This window comes from Loxodonta africana, chromosome 19, assembly GCF_030014295.1.
Source record: "Loxodonta africana isolate mLoxAfr1 chromosome 19, mLoxAfr1.hap2, whole genome shotgun sequence".
Classification (NCBI taxonomy): domain Eukaryota; kingdom Metazoa; phylum Chordata; class Mammalia; order Proboscidea; family Elephantidae; genus Loxodonta; species Loxodonta africana.
Window position 1 is genome coordinate 69,269,021 of NC_087360.1, and position 17,669 is coordinate 69,286,689.

The 17,669-nt window shown below is 42.1% G+C and overlaps 1 protein-coding gene across 2 annotated transcripts in view; it reads right to left on the minus strand.

Moving 5' to 3' along the window:
- Positions 1-12,452: 12,452 nt before the first annotated feature.
- WRN (WRN RecQ like helicase) overlaps positions 12,453-17,669 on the minus strand; it is a 124,756-nt gene continuing 119,539 nt past the window's right edge. For both annotated transcript variants that reach the window (XM_010592469.3, XM_010592468.3), the window contains exon 35: positions 12,453-15,293. In XM_010592469.3, the coding sequence (XP_010590771.2) occupies positions 15,174-15,293 (120 nt within the window). In that variant the 3' untranslated portion in view covers positions 12,453-15,173. The remainder of the gene's footprint in view (positions 15,294-17,669) is intronic.

Consider the following 17,669-nt stretch of genomic DNA (forward strand, 5'->3'; position numbering starts at 1 on the left):
ACCACGAAAGTGGCTGACAGTGGTGACCAGGACAGTGGCTGACAGTGGTGACCAGGACAATGGTGACAACGAAAGTGGCTGACAGTGGTGGCCACGACAGTGGTGACCAGGACAGTGGTGACAGTGGTGACCACGACAGTGGCTGACAGTGGTGACCACGACGGCGGCAGTCGCTTGGTGCAGCACTTGAAGCAGCTGGGACCAACAGCTGTGACTCCTCCTTCCCCTCTCTTTTCCCCAGGGCTAGTGGTTTAAACCAGGCTCCTATGACCCCGCAGATGAGAACTGACTGATAAACCCACGTGTGCCCTTCTCGCAGCCTGCAAATATTCGGGAAGGAGATGTCTGAAAACGACTAAATTCCTGCTACTGAAGTGAGTGAGGTGGGGTTCAGAGCCATCGCAACTGTAGCATTTATCGTGTCCTCGTTTGTACCCACTATCTACTGAAATTGTACAAGCAGGGCATTCATTCATTTGCCCATTTGACAAAATAAAACCTGTTTTTAGGTGTGGGCATACAGCTGTGAATAAGACAGTCCAAACCTGACCCTCATCGAAATACATTCTAGTGGGAGAAACAGCCGGGTAAGGAGACAGAGCTGCACTGTCCGATACAGTAGCTACTTCTCCGTCTTTACAACCTGAATACCCAGCACGGTACAGAGCGCAGACCCACTGGCTTTGTGCCGGCCGTTAGGTTTGCTCTTCAGTAAGTGCCTGAACTATCTAGCTGGTGTTAAAGTTTTAAGATAGGAGCTCCTCATCCTCCATGACAGAAAAACACACTCTGTGCCCCACAGCCTACCCCAATTTCCACAAAATTTTATACCTAAAAAACTGCATGGATAAGCAGCTTGACTCAGAACAAACAAAACCCATATGGTCTTTGATTTTCCCATATAACCTGAATTTACCAAATTTGGCCAGTAGGTGGTGCTCTTGAACCAGTGAGAGAAAATGTTGCTTTAGTTACCGGCCCCCAGTGTGGAAATGCTTAACCAAAGGAGCAAAAGAAATACACTTGGTGGGTGCTTAGAAAGGCATAAAATTAAAGGTAGACAGTAAAAATAATACACTGCCCCTTTTCGGACCTGAGAAAGAGGGTCTGGGGAACAGTCAAGTCCCACATTTCTAAGGCCCAGAGTTTCAGCAGACCCTTTTCTCCCTCCTTATTCCTTATTATGTTGCCTGCTCATCACTTCCTTTCCACCTTAAATATCCCTACCCTCAATCAGCTATAATAAGCTTTAAAGGAAATTACAAGTAATTTGTATTCAGAACCATTACGACTGTGTCTTAAATAACAGATAACCAGATTCGTGAACCAGAATATTTCATCAACTTTGAAATATTTGATGGTTTTCAAGAAGGTTTCTGGACTGCCCATCTCGTCTTATCATTTGTTAAATGAAAAATAAGCATTACCTTGGAGATAAATATATCCAGAAGCCTAGCCTGGCCAGGACACCAGGCATCCATCTGATTACAGTCTGTGTGGCTGGCTCCCCTGTGGCTTTCCTGTAGGCAAAGGATGACAATAGCCAGTGTTCATTATTTCTACCATGTGCTAAGATCTGTGCTAAACGGTGTATTTTATTTAATTCCCCAACTACTCTAAGCCTCTGTTTCTATAAGATGGGGTTAATAAAAGAGGCTTATAGTGTGGATTGATTTGCTCAAGGTCAGTCAGGAGTTGCCAAACCCAGGCTGATTCAGAGCTCAAGGCTCACCTCTCAGCGAGGTCTTCCCTACCCCCTTCCTACTTTGTTCTCCAACCATTTATCACAATCAGTGAGGAAGGGGGTGGTTCAGTGGTAGAATTTTCCACTCTTGATGTGGGAGACCCAGGTTCAATTCCCAGTCAATGCACCTGAAGTACAGCCACCACCCATCTGTCCAGTCTGTGCAGGTTTGCACGTGGCTACGATGCTGAGCAGAGCCCTGGTGGTGCAGGGCTTAAGAGCTCGGCTGCTAACCAAACGTTCAGCAGTTCAAATCCACCAACTGCTCCTTGGAAACCCTATGGGGTGGTTCTACTCTATCCTATAGGGTTGCCCTGAGTTGGAATTGACTTGACAGCAATGGGTTATGAGGCTGAACAGGTCTCAGCAGAACGTCTAGACTAAGACAGGCTAGGAAGATAGGCCTGGTCATCTCCTTCCAAAAATCAGCCAATGAAAACCCTACAGATCACGACAGCTTGACTGGCAACTGATCATGGGGATGGCACAGGACTGGCAGCATTTCCTTCAGTTGTACACAGGGTTGCCATGAGTCAGGAGGCTACAAACGGCAGGTAACCACAACGGAGAACATTTTACTTCTTTTGTTCATTGCTGTATCCCCAGTGCCTAGAACAGTGCCTGGCACATAGCAGGCACTCAGTGAATATTTGTTGAATGAATAACTGAAAGAATACCTTAGTCGCTTGGAAAACGGGAGCCTGCATCTGCCTCTGCGAGAAGGATCCATCTCGGGGTGCTGACAGCCTGGACTTCTAACCTCGTACAGAGAAGAGCACATACTGGACAGCGGTGACTTCACCAACTAGTCCTGCCAAGTAACATACAGGGGAGATAGCCTGCCTGGTCCCTCCTGAAAGCCAGCCACTGGTTCTGAGCTTTTCTGTTAGAAATTTCCACAGCTACAACTATGCAAACACCAACGATATGTGCCAACCTTTGTTAAATGTCTGCCTGCCCTGTGTATAATCTCTACCTGTTACAAATTGTTTAAATGAGATTCAGAGTGTCTGCGTAATTTGTCCAAAGTCACACAGCTAGTAAATGGCAGAGCAATGGACTTTATTGAATATGGTGGCTGACCTGTCGAGGCCCAGAGGTTAGTCATGAAGGGAAGCTGTGTGGTCCATATGACTGGAGACCAGATGTAACCCAGACATCTTAGTAGGTGCCAACATGAAGGGTAGCCAAGACCACGGACCAGGTGGAATTGTAGATACCTGCATGGAAAGCTGGAGAAGACCAGGGCCCACTTGCATCTCCAGATGTCAGAGCTTTGGCCAGAATTCTGAGTCCTTAGATGCCTCCCATTCATTTATTTGTTCATGTGTTTATTCCTTCAACAAATATTTTTTGAGTTCCTGGTGTGTGCCTAGGTGCTAGAGATAGAGCACTGAAAACAAAACAACAAAAACAAAAAATACCTGCCCTAATGGGACTTATATAGTCTGTCAGGGGGAGAGCATCCATAAACATAATAAATAAGCACATTTTTTAGTGTGCTGGAAGGTGGGATGTCCTATGGGGGCAGTGAGTGGAAAGAGGAGACAGGGAACTGACATTTTAAGTAGGTTAGCCGGGGTAGAGCTGATACGAGCACACTCAGAGGAACTGAAGGTTACCTGGGGGCAGTGCCTTCCAGGTGGAAAGCACAGCCTAACACAGGAGTGTGTCTGGTGTGTGACTGGAACAGCACAGGGTGCCCTGTGGTTGCAGCGGGGAGAGGGAGTGAGAACAAGTCAGAGGGGTAACCGAGACGAGGTCCCACAAGGGCTTGTAAGCCACTGTAAGAGCTCTGGGTATCACTCCCAGGAAGGTGTACCAACATATTTTAGCATTATCATGCAGATTCTGGGTTTTCAGAGATGTTTGGGCGAGGAGTTCTGGGACTCATAGCAACCCTACAGGACAGAGTACAACTGCCCCATAGGTTTCCAAGGAGGTCATCTTAACGGAAGCAGACTGCCACATCTTTCTCCCACAGAGCAACTGGTGGATTTGAACTATTGACCTTTTGTTGAGCAGTCAAGCATTTAATCACTGCACCGCCAAGGCGCCTACAGGGTCGCTATGAGTCAGAATTGACTTGACGGCACACAACAACGACATGCACTGGGAACAGTCCCTGGGTGGCACTAATGGCTCGCACTTGACTACTAACCCAAAAGTTGGTTGTTCGAACCCACTCAGCAGCATCCAGGAAGAAAGTCCTGGCACCCTGATTCCCTAAAGGTTACAGCCAAGAAAACCTACAGAGCTGTTCTATACTGTCACATGGGGTTGTCCTCAGTCAGAACTGGCTCAATGGCAATGGGGTTATGTACTGGGAGCATGTGTACAATACGGGAACGGGCGTGGGTTCCAAGCAAGCATGGCCTCTTGGCCCCAAGGATCTCACCCCATGGAAAAGGTAGGGGACGTCACCTCTGTAATGCTCAGCTGCTAAGGCGTTTAGCAGGAGGCAGGTCATCGGATCCCTGTCAGGGCACCAAGGTAAGCCTCCCTCATGTCATGGGGTTCTCCTACCTTCAGGGAAGAATTCAGTCTACCTGTTCAGCCTTTCCTCAGTTCTTTAGGGGACAGGAAGAGCTGGCATGCCCCAGCAAACCTAGATCAACCTTCCCCTTGAGGCCAAGGAGTCTCCTAGAATACCCCACAGCCAGATCCTTGCCCTGGGGCTTTTGTGCTGGTCTCCGAGTGCAGATCCCACCTGTAACAGCCCCCATCTAACACGCTCAAGGCCTGCTCACCTGCCAGTCCCAGCCACTCCTGCTCACCTGCCAGTCCCAGCCACTCCTGGAAGCTGAACCAGGATATGGAGGGGGGTAAACATAAGCCTGCCATCACTCCAGAATGCCCTGGCTGCTTTATTTCTCATTTTAAAAGCAATATATCCTGATTTAATTAAAAAATAGGGATTATAAAACCTAAATAGCTGGTCCTTCCATGCTCTCTATTCCACTTCCCTGAAATAGCAAGTGTTAATAATCATGAGTGTTTCAGTCTACACCTTCTTCATGCTCCCACAGGCATATAAACATAATTGGTGGGAAGAGACATAAAACTTTTACTTTATGTAAATGCTACCAAGTATTAAATCCCTCTTCCCCCCTGGGTAGCGATTCCCTTCATATCTCAGTCCAATTCCATCGTTTTCTGTTACTCCAAGACGTTAGAACAGTCTTACTTCGTCTTTTAAGGCTCCAATCTCACACCTGATTCTAAGTTCTCCTCTCATCCCAGGCCCACCTGAGTTCATGCTGGATGATGGTTCTACCTCTGTGCCACCTCCTCCCTTTTCTGTGCACTTACCCTAAGGAGTTGGGATAGAGAAGGGTGACTGAGCGTGGTAAAGTTGCCACCCCTTTCTATTGGTTGTGGTTGCTTCTCTGGCTGGGTGACTGGCGGTCGGTCCGGTCTGTTGGCAGGTGTACAAATGCTGGCTCTCTTTGGGAGTGCATTAGTTGGCTCTTCAGAGGGTCCAAGGGGATTACCCTTCTCCGAACTCTTGCCAAGTGTGCTCTTGCTGCTGGAGTGCCCTCACACATCAGGTGGACTTCCTGAGTGTACTATAAAGATGGCCTCAAGAGCTCCCTCCAAGAGGTCCACTTAGCCCACAGGGAACTCACACATCCTTGTCGAGACAAATGGTGGAGGCCGGTGGCCCTGGATACCCACACTCTCAGGCCTCACACATCTCTGATTCCTGGCAGCATCAGGTGCTGTGCTGGCCCACAGGTCAGAAGCTTTCAGAAAGAGTACAGTCCCAGAACTTCAGTCTTAGAGGAATGGGGATGCGAGACCCAAGTGAAAAGCCTTCTCTCTCATAAGTAAGGGAGAGCGAAGGGTTTTTATTTTTATTTTGCATTCCTCCAGTTGTGATCCCTTGCAGAGTCAGCTTTCGCCCCACCCAAGACTCCTCTCACATAGACTGAGGGTAGAGATGGGGGTGGATTATCCAATAGGCCAGGTAAGCATGGTGCTTACCAGATCCTCTGTAAGGAATGGCTTCATTACAGATTAGTAAGTAAGCAAGCACAAGTAAGTCCATGCTTACCTTGCTTACTGGGTCATCCGCCCATCAGGGATGGTAAAACTAAAAATAGGCTTTACGTGTGTAGGCCAGTGCTGTGGGGTTGGGAGACAGATGCCAGCCATACCGCAAATCAGAATTTTTTATGTGGTGAAAAAATGTGAAATTATCCACTATAGGTGATCTCGCTTTTTGAATAATCTGCCCCTGGGTGGAGGAGAGGCCGTAGTGCCAGTTTTGCTAAAAAGACACGATCAAACGAACATCTCAAGTGCTCTGAATTCAGAATTTGGGGCATTTAGCACCTTTCATTCAATTCTAAGAGAAGAAAAATTCCACTTAGCCCCTAACTCCCCTGGTTACAATCACATATTGTGATCTCTTTCCCCATTTTTGTATCCTGTTTACAGTGACAGGCGACTACATTAACTCCTGGGGTTGTTCTGAAGGTTAACTGCACAGGCTCTGACATATGGCGAAATGCTTAATAATATTAGCTATGACTGCTGTTACTGCTATGACAAGATGGATCAACACAGTGGTTGCAACAATGGGCTCAAGCATAACGATTGTGAGGATGGCGCAGGACTGGGCAGTGTTCCGTTCAGTTGTAAATGGCTATGAGTCAGGACCAACTCGTCAGCACCTGACAACAACATGACCACTACTATTACAATTCTTTCATATGATCTCCTTTTTTGCTTCTTTCACATTATTTTCTAATATTTTGAGTACATGAAATAAACATTTCCTTTAAAAGGTTTATTTCCAGTAGGAAAAAAAATTTTTTATTTTTATTTTGTTGTTGTTTAGACTATACACAGCAAAACATACAGCAATTCAACAGTTTCTAGATGTACCATTTTGTGGCACTGATTACATTTGTTATGTAGCCATTCTCATCCTTTTCTGAGTTGTTCCTCTTCCATTAATATCAATTCACTGCCCCTTGACATTCCTTTCTAATCTTTCGAGTTGCTCTTATCAATATGATTCCATAGTTTTTTTTTATTGTGCTTTAAGCAAAAGTTTATAAATCAAGTCAGTCTCTCATATAAAAACTTATATACACCTTGCTATACACTCCTAGTTGCTCTCCCCGAGACAGCACACTCCTCTCCACCCTCCATTTTCATGTCCCTTCAGCCAGCTCCTCTTCCTCTCTGCCTTCTCATCTCCCCTCCAGACAGGAGCCACCCACATATTCTCATGTGTCTACTTGATCCAAGAAGCTCATTCTTCACCAGTATTATTTTCTATCCCATAATCCAGTCCAATCCCTGTCTGAAGTGTTGGCTTTGGGAATGGTTCCTGTCTTGGGCTAACAGAAGGTCTGGGGATCATGACCTCCGGGGTCCTTCTAATCTCAGTCAGACCATTAAGTCGGGTCTTTTTATGAGAATTTGAGGTCTGCATCCTACTGCTCTCCTGCTCCCTCAAGGGTAATCTATTGTGTTCCCTGTCGGGGCAGTCATCAGTTGTAGCCGGGCACCATCTAGTTCTTCTGGGCTCTGGCTGATGTAGTCTCTGATTTATGTGGCCCTTTCTGTCTCTTGGGCTCGTAATTACCTTGTGTTTTGGTGTTCTTCATTCTCCTTTGCTCCAGGTGGGTTGAGACCAATTGATGCATCTTAGATGGCCGCTTGCTAGTGTCCGGTAGGAAGTATTTTTGTGAGATGTTTTTCCATTGATTCTTCAGGGTAAATCTTCCCTTCATTAAGTATGGGATCCAGGCTGAGGTTTGTTTCTTCTTCTGTTTATTCCATCTTTTATGAGGCCAGCGTATTGTATTACATACTATAAATGCAAATGTTAATTGAAGGAAGACAGAATTAAGTACATACTTCTTAAGAATCTTTTTAAATTGAGTTATAAAATGAAGCTGGACATGACACTGAAGTTTAATTTTTCTGAAAAATATAGCTCTGGGTTTAATGAATATGTACCTTAATATCAGATCTTCTTTCTTTGACTGGAAGTGAAATTTGTTTATGAGAATAGTTCTATGCAATAAAAAACCAAAAAAAAAAAAAAAAAAAACCTAGAGCAAATTTAAAAAATCATATTAGATGTTCCAATAATGCTTCAACCTTGGTAGAAATTTAACTTTAAAATCACAAGCATATACAGTAAAACCTGCAAAAGCCAGAAGCTGTGGAAGGTGGAAAACTGTCAGAGAAGGAAAACTCAAATATTTTCCACTAAATAGAGAGCGAGAGAAAAATGGTTAAGACTGTGCCTTGTCAAAGGCAGAAAACTTGTGAGACCAAAAACACAAGGCAGTCCTGCCGAGTTCAGGCTCTCACAGGTTTCACAGTACTCAATTTTCAATTATACACTTCAAACTGGAGTCACAAGGATAATCTGTTATTGTAATAAATTACCTTAAGCATTACAAATGCTTAAAATGTCAAATACGTAATTATTCCTTAACCTTAAAGTATTAATTCCAAAGATTTAATTTACTCCATATTCTACTTATTCCTAAATTTTCCCAAAGTTTAAATGCATTTATCCAGTAAGGAAGCAAATACATTATCCCAAATGAGTGGTACCACGCAAAATTTGGGGGATACCTTGTCGGATAGCTCAGGCTGCTTAAGTTTGCAGCTCTCATTAAGACTGTAGCTATTTTCTTCAGTGTTCTTGTTGGTTTTGCATTTCTTTGCTTCCCATAACCAAAACGAAACAAAACAACTCATTGCTGTTGAGTCAATTTCGACTCATAGCAACCCTATAGGACCGAGTAGAACTGCCATTGGGTTTACCAAAGAGCGCCTGGTGGATTCCAACTGCTTACCTTTGGGTTAGCAGCCAAATGCCTAACCGCTGTGCCACCAGGGCCCCATTAAGAAAGTTAAATGTCTGTTTAGCTCTAAAACTACTTTAAGGTCATGCCATTGGATTCTTCATACTCTTGGTTAATTCTTACAAGCTCTTTGAAATAGAAGGAATCCTATGTTCTTAATTCTATCTGGTTGGGCACAGCTTTTTTTGAATTCTACGTTAACTGTCAGGGCTTTATCTGACTTTATGGTCAGAGTTCTATTGCTGAACAACAACACAGAAAAGAAAGCATGTTAGTACTTTTTTTGGAGGAGACAGCATAAGAACAAATACTCTAAAAGAAGTACCTTGTTTTTAAGAATGAACCTTAGGTAAACTTGAAGTCTGGGACTGCTGAGGGATTACACTACACCTGGAAAATTAACCTGTAGTTCATGTATTCTTAAATACACTGTAACATGCTGAGGTCATTCTGTACTAGTTACTCGCATCTGGTAGTCAGGTACCTATACATAATCAGGGCCTCCAAAACACTCAGGGAGTGGGAATTGTGGGGAGAGGGCATTGGGAGGATATGAAAACCCCAGGGTAACTAATGGAGAACTTGGAGGATCTAGAAAAAGCCTATACAGCCATCTGGGAGCACGCTCCTTTGCTTCTACTTTGTCTAACCATCTCCATGAGATTCCGTAACCTGTACCATAAAGAAATTTTATATTCTCCTTGTCCATTGGGGGGCTGTCTTATAGTTATCTAGTGCTGCTGTAACAGAAATACCACAAGTGGGTGGCTTTAACAAAGAGAAATTTATTCTCTCACAGGCTAGGAGGCTAGAAGTCTAAATTCAGGGAGCCAGCTCCAGGGCAAGGCTTTCCCTCTCTGCTGGCTCTGGGAGAAGGTCCTTGTCATCAATCTTCCCTGGTCGACAAGCTTCTCAGTGCAGGAACCCCAGGTCCAAAGGACGCGCTATTCTCCTAGCTCTTGTTTCTTGGTGGTATGAGGTCCTCATGTTTCTCTGTTCACTTCTCTCTTTTATATCTCAGAGATTGGCTTAAAATAGAACCTAATCCTCTAGATTGAGTTCTGCCTCATTAACCTAACTGCTGCTAATCCCACCTTATTAACATGATAGAGGTAGGATTTACAACACAGGAAAATCACATCAGATGATAAAATGGTGGACAATCACACAATACTGGGAATCATGGCCTAGCCAAGTTGACATATTTTTGGGGGACACAATTCAATCCATGACAGGGGTCTTTTAATCAATCACATAATTGTACCGTTGTTACAACTACATACAAGTGGAATTTAAAAACAAGAACAACAAAACAACCTCAAACAGACTTAGGTAAAGGGAATTTATTGTCCCATGCATTGGAAATACTCAAAGGGCTGATTTCAAGACAGCCATGAACTAGCAGCTCAGCAATGTCCCCAATAACCTGGCTTCTTCCCATGCTTCTGTTCTGCCCACCTCAGTGTCAGCTTCACGAAGGGCCGTTTCTTAGGGTCTTTAATTGCTCCGGCATTCCCAAGGTGCATGCTTCCTCACAGTGACAGCAGGGAAAAACAGAACATATTTGCTTCACCATTTCCGTAAAAAAATCCTGAGATAGGCCACACGCCTACCTTGGATCCAATCACTGTAGCCAGGAGCTAGCTTAGATGAGGTCAGAGGTGCCAATCCTATACCTAGACTGGAATTATCCTGCCTACAACCAAACCAAACAGAAATCAAGAGCCACAGAAAGTGAAGAAAGAGATTTTTGCTCAGAAGGCATTAAGTACACTACAGATGCTAGATATGATAAACAAAGAAAACAATTCTCTCCTCCTTTGGCTATGTGTATGGTATAAGACTATACTATATTTAGTTTCAGGAATGTTCAAAGCAGTGGTGTGTAAAATAGCAGAAAAATTGGAAGTAACTTTAATGTCCAAAAGTATGAAATCAGTGAAATAATACATCTGTTGTTGTTTGTTGCCATTAGTCAATTCTGACTCATGGAGACCCCATGTGTGCAGAGTAGAACTACTCCACAGGGTTTTCAAGGCCGTGACCTTTTGGAAGCAGATGGCCAGGCCTGTCTTCTCAGGAGCCTCTGGGTGGGCTCAAACCACAGTCTTCCAGCTAGTAGTCGAGCATTTCATCATTTGCGCCACCTAGGGACCTCAAATAATACATAGCGCACCCATACAAGAAAAGAATATGTCAGTAGTTCTCAAACTGTCAGGACTCAGGACCTCTTTATACTCTTAAAAATTATCGAGGACTCAAAAACACTTTTGTTTACTAAACACTTGGGTTTAACATTTATTTATCATTTTAGAAATTAAAACTTAGAAATTTTAAAAATATCTATTAGTTTGTTTAAAAATAGCAGTAGTAAACCCATTAGGTTAATATACATTTTGGGGGGAAAAATGTGGGAAGAATGGCTTTTTTTTTTTGTTGTTACATTTTTGCAAATCTCCTTATTGTCTGGCTTAACAGAAGCAGCAAGCTCCTCTGATCTGCTTCTGTGTTGGATGTTTTGATATACTGTTTTGGCTGAGCTATATGAAAAGAATTTTTCTTTTCTTATATGTATACGTCTAGATCACACAGCATGTAGTTGGAAAAGGGAAGAGTATTTTAATAGTCTTCTCAGATTATTGCGGACATTCTTCTTTGAAACTATACCACAACTGGACAAGAGATAGTTTCTTAAAGGTTACAGTGTCGAACCTGCAACCATATCAATGAATTTTTTCATACTCTGTGACATTAAAGCCCATTGGTCTATCTTGTACTTTCAGTGGATCTTTTACTCGTGCATAATTTTGTAATATCATGCAATACTCATACAGAATATATTGGTTAAAACAGTCATTCGGAAACAATTCATTCAAATCTTCTAAACGTTGACCATGTGTTACTTAACGTCCACGACACAGTCTGTGAAAATAGGATGCTGTGTGATTTGGACGTTGTGTGAACACCAGATTATATACAACACTGCTTCCTAACAACCCTGTCACCACCTGAATGCCTGGCATTGACTTGGCCTTCTTATGCATGAAGGTCCTTTCAGGCACTGGCTTCCAGAATAAGGAGGTTTCGTCCATATTAAAAATTTGCTGGAGCAAACAACCTCCCTTTTTTTTTTTTTTTTTTTTTGGACAACGAGTTTACCTAAGCCTCCAACAAATTCTCCTGCTGCCTTCGCATCAGCACTCACAGACTCACTGCTCACTTTCACATCATGCAGCAAAAAACATTGTTTGAGGTGCTTGATCCACCCAGAGCTAGCACTAAACTCGGCATCGTAGTCTGGTTCTGCTTTTTCTTCAAGCACCTTGGGAAGCTTCATGCCTCAGCAGGGCTTGACGGTGGGCTGGGAGGAATTTGCTTCTGTGTTTGGTCTGCAATCTGCATCGTTAGTAGTTTCTCCATATCTGATATATAAGTCCCTCTCCCATTTTCATTAGCCTTGTAGCTTTCAGTGGAGCCAATCCTTTCTTTAACAGCTTGGAGAATTTTTTGTTTTCAAGGATCGTCGTGATTGCGGACTGCGACATGCCTAAATCGTGAGCAATACATTCACTGATTTTCCACCTTCCTGTTGTTTAATAACCTTTTTTTTTTTCCACTTGTAAGTCAATACTTCTCCTTTGAGGAGACACGCTGCTGCCTATGAGTTGAAGCATACACTGTTATACAGTAAACTTTTTATTTGTAAGTTCACATTAAAATCATGATAGAAAGTACAGTACCAGTAACACAGGTATTTATTATGATTGCCAAGACATATGTATTACAGGTTATATATGTGCTGAACCATCACATGTCTGGCAGCACAATCTCTTTGTATCCAAGAGACATGAGATACACGTGTCACGTACGGGAAGCTGTTGCGTTTGCTACTTCCATTTATGCCTGGTGCGTATGTCTGGTTCTCAGGTGGAGGTTCCTGAGCTCTATTACAGCCTTGAGGGACCACGGATGTGCATGCGGTCAGATGTTGCCTGAACGGACGTTTTGCAGTACATGACTGTAATACAGTATGTAATAGGTAATACAACATGTAATTTATTTACCACACATCTCATCAGAAAAGTTTTAATGTACTGGGAAGCTGTCACGCTCCCTGTAGCAAACACGAGTTTTCCAAAATTACAAATTTTTCTAGAAATCTCAACTCTGATTGTTGGAAAAAAAATACCATCAACTGTTTTCCTTGAAGCGAGAGACTCATTTTGTTCATTTCTGCGAAAACGCCGGCCAAATACCCAGTTTGTCAGTCATTCTTTTCAGTAAAAGTGGTATTCCATGAAAAAAGCAGTTAATTCACAACTCAGTCAGTCCAACGTGTTTCTCTTTGAGACTAGCATCACACCTTGGTATGCAGCCAAAGTGCCTTATGAGTCCTTGCCATTTCATCACACAGACTATTTCAGAGATGTCTATGTATTTAAAGACTGAGAATTAATAAAATCAACAAGATGGTGCCACCGCCTTGGTTAGTGCTAAGGTGCCGGTGGTTTTCCTCACTATTGCTTTGCTTTGACTCTAAATGTAAATGTCAACATACTGCAAAGGGCAAATAACACATCTTGCTATTATCAGAAAAATAATTTTGACTTCACAGATCCCCTGAAAGGGTCTCAGGGACTCCACAGGTCTGCAGACCACACTTTGAGAATCACTGTACTATATTAAGCCACAAAGAAAATTCTGTGGGAGGCTGTTTAATGACATGGAAAAAACATGTTCAAATATACTCTGGTAAAAATAAGTAACAAATGGTATGTTTATGTAATTCTACTTCCAGGAACTGTATGAAATGGAAAAAAAAGTGATGAAATCACCAACAGAAAAGCAGTTACAGAAATTATGGTATACTCACAAAACGGGATACTATATGGCAGTATAAAAAGGAGGTAGATCAATACGTACTGACATGCAAAGGCCTTTATGATACATTAAGTAAAAAATATTTGTTGAAGAACATTACATATAGTAAGAATGTATGTATATATACATATAAAGATACAAAGACATATAAACACAGAGAAATGACTCCAAAAAAAAAAAGAAAAAGACCAAACTTGCCATCAAGTCGATTCTGACTCATAGCAACCTTACAGGACACAGTAGAACTGCCCCATAGGGTTTCTAAGGAGCAGCTGGTGGATTCAAACTGCCAACCTTTTACCAGGGCTCCAAGAAATGACTAGAGAACTACATATCACATATTTAATAGAAGGTAATAGTAATTTTTTTTTTTAATAGTAATAGGAGTGACCTCTTGGACAGGGGCTGGTAATGGGATGTGGGAAAATGAGAGTAAGGGGAACTTTCATGTTTTAAGGAGTCCTGGGTGGTACAAAAGTTTAACGCACTTGGCTGTTAACCAAAAAGTTGGAGGTTCAAGTCCACGTAACAGCACCTTTGAAGAAAGTCCTGGCAATCTACTTCTGAAAAATCAGCCCTTGAAAATCCTGTGGGGCACAGTTCTCCTGTGACACACGTGGGGTCACCAGGAGTTGAAATCACCGCACTGACAACAGGTTAGTTGATGTTTTAAGAGTAGCCTGAATATTTAACCATAGAAATTCATTCATGTATTATTCATATTCATCTAATAAAGAATGGAAGTGAATATACAAAGTTCTGGCAGGATATGTAAAAGGGGTGAGCTGTGATTATCTAGTGGCAGAACTATGAGTGATTTTTCTTTACTTTCCCGGATTTTCTAGTTTTCATACAACAAACATAATTCTTTATTCAGAACAGTTATTTTTATTTTAACAAAGGCAATTGAAGGCTTTGGAGTGTATTTATAAAACTTAAAGTTCTGGTTTCCCCAACTCTGTGCCAGACCATGGGTTTCAGATACCCAAGTCACAAGTGCTACATAAAGAGAAAGGAGAACCAAAGCCTGACCATCTCAAGAATAAAGGTACTCAGGCAATTAATCAACTCAATGGAAGTATTATACATTCAGTATGAAGGAAATTGGTTTATTACTTGAAAAACAATAGAAATAGTGTATGAAATACAAAGTGCATAGTTGCATAATGCAATTGGTACCCTTTGTTGGAATCTTGTTCCCTACATACATGAAACATAAAATGTTACGTTTAATCTTCACTAGTGTGGTCCACCAGTACCATTTAACAATGTGTGTAAGAGCTTCCAAAAAGAGTAAAGACAATTTACAGATTACACTTTCTTTGTTTATAAAGCACAATTTAAGTGAGATAGAAATATTTCACATTGCACAAGTACCATATGACTACTATTCTGTTATTATACTAAACCATGGCACACTAAATTTAGAAAAAAGGACAATAACATGGTTTCTTAAAGCAATCTTAAAAGAAATCTAATTTAGTACTCTGGTCTATGAATGTATGCACTCAGGCTCTCAGAAGGCCCAAGTATTTTGTGTGGAAGGCTGACCTAAGGTGCCAGTCCCTCAATAAATAGGTAATTTTTACTTTGGGATTGAAATATTTTTTAAACTGAAATATGACTCCCCACTCTTTTCAGAAATGAAACACAGCTCTTCTTTTATAACACAGCAAGACACATATAATTCCTCCGGGACTTCCAACTTAACTAAAAAGACCCTTCTTTTTAGTTTTGGCTGTTGACTTCTCGTTGGTATTACCTAACGTCTCCTTTCCTTTGGCAAACCATTCAGGTAATCTTCTCCTTGAGGTTTCAGCTGAAGTCTGTAGGAAAGAAGAAATTTTTTTTTTTTACTACTGAGAATATGTGTCAGTTGCAAAAACTAAGCCAAGTTACTGACTATACTACCCTCCCCTGCCTCCGCTCTGCCAAATAAAACAAAACAAAATAGTGAGGTCTATAGAATTTATTTTTTGGTCAATAAATAAGAGAAGTCACTATATCATATGCCATTCCATTACCTAGTCTTAGAAATTCACGTGTAGGTATTTGGGAAGGAAAGAACTGGAGATTATTTTAAATCTATGTTCCAGGATATAATTGGTACTGGATTCACCAAAGTGGTGAACTTAATGTTCTGAGAAAGGTATCTGCTTGTGAATATAAACACACATGCACAGTGTTATATTAACCTAAGAAACCCGTTGCCATTGAGTAAATTCCAACTCTAGGACAAGGCAGAACTGCCCCCATAGGGTTTCCAAGGCTGTATCTTTACGGAGGTAGATTGCCACATCTTTCTCCCATACAGCGGCTGGGGGGTTCGAACCACTGACCTTTCTGTTAGCAGCCGAGCACTTAACCACTGTACCACCAGGGCTCCTTAGTGTTATATTAGGTATGTGAAAAGAATGTAATTCCTAATGTCTACACTGGATGATGGACTGGAAGAGTGGCTCATCAGCACTCAAAATATTTTCAGTAAGTGAAGAAATAATTTTCTGTCTCATAGACTCCTTTGAGCATCTGCTAAAAAATACAGCTCCACCTCCCAGCAAAAAGGATACACGTACACACACACCGTACTTTGCATACTATTTTTGGGGGCTGACACACCAAATGAACTCTCTGACCCTTAGGTGAAAATCCTTGACGACGTTTTTTTTTTTAAGACAGACAAAAGCTGTAGCTGCGTACTACGTCATCTGCACGTGAAAAAGATAAAACATTTTTTGGTAGGTAATTGTTCCTTCCATAGGCCTAAAATGGCATAATTCTGTGTTACTTCGGTTTGAGCAACAGATCCTCAGAACAACATGACAGAGAAATCATGCTAACATGAGTATACCTTGGACTCCAAACGTCCCCTACAAACCCCCCCACCCAAAAAAAACATTGCCATTGAGTTGATTCCAACTCATAGTGACCCTATAGGACAGAGTAGAACTTCTCCATAGGGTTTCCAAAGAGTGGCTGGTGAATTTGAACCACCAACCTTCAAGATTAGCAATCAGGCTTTCAACCACTGAGCCACCAGGGCTCCCCTTGGATTCCAGCAGAGGTAATTTAGTCATTGTAAGTCTCTGAAGGACTTTATACCAACGATCAGGAAGACGGGGCAGGACCAGACAACATTTTGCTCTGCTATTTTATACATAAGGCTGCTGTGAGTCTGAGCCAAGACTGGAGAGCAACTAACAACAACACTATAAGGGGGCCTCATCTAAGTTACAGAAACCCTGGCGATGCAGTGGTTAAGAGCTACAGCTGCTAACCCAAGGGTCTGCACTCTGAGTCCACCAGGTGCTCCCTGGGAACTCTGGGGGGCAGTTCTACTCCGTCCTGTAGGGGTGACATGAGTCAGAATCGACTTGATAGCAATGGGTTTGGTTTGGGTTTGTCTAAGTTACAATGTGTCTGTCAGCCTAAGGTACACATTGTTCGCCAACTGCTTGATACGTTTTATTATGCTTTCTATATTTAAGAAGAGTTTCAAAATACTGAAGGGTAGAAAAATAGCCAAAGATTCTTGGCAAAAAACTGTAAAAGTTTAATTAAAAAAAAAAAGATAAACATTGTTAGCTGTTACAGCTTAATTAAAGAAATCCAATGAAGAAGTATGAGCTACTTGTATGTCAGCAAAAGCTAAAGTAAAAAAAAAAAAACTGGCTAAGATTGCAGTTTGGTTCCCAGGGACCCATTTCCGTCCACAGAAGGGAAGGCCAGGTGAACAGATGAGATTTTTGTATACTCTAAGATACTACAGCAAAACTCGTGAAGACTGGAACCTGGGCAGGGCAGAAATCTGCCACAGAACGAAAACTCAAATATTTTTCACAAACAGGGAACAACAGAAAAATGTCAAGACTGCACCTGTCAAAGGCAGAAAACTTGTGAGACCTGGAAAAACAAAGCAGTCCCGACGAGCTCTGGCTCTCACGGGTTTCCTGTAGCATATTTGACTTAGAAACAAAAATATTAGGGATATAAGGTGACACAGCAATCAGGGCATTTCGGTAGAGATAAAATACGCCCAGAAATATCTACGCTTCCCAAAGATCTTAATATCAAAAATCTTTTCAGCCATAGACAATTACAGTTGCTTGCATTTAAGCATTTGAGCCCCTTGGAGGCAAGGAAGCCAGTTAAGACTGTAAACAGAGTAAGGCATCTGAACGGTAACAGAGCAGAGGAAAAAT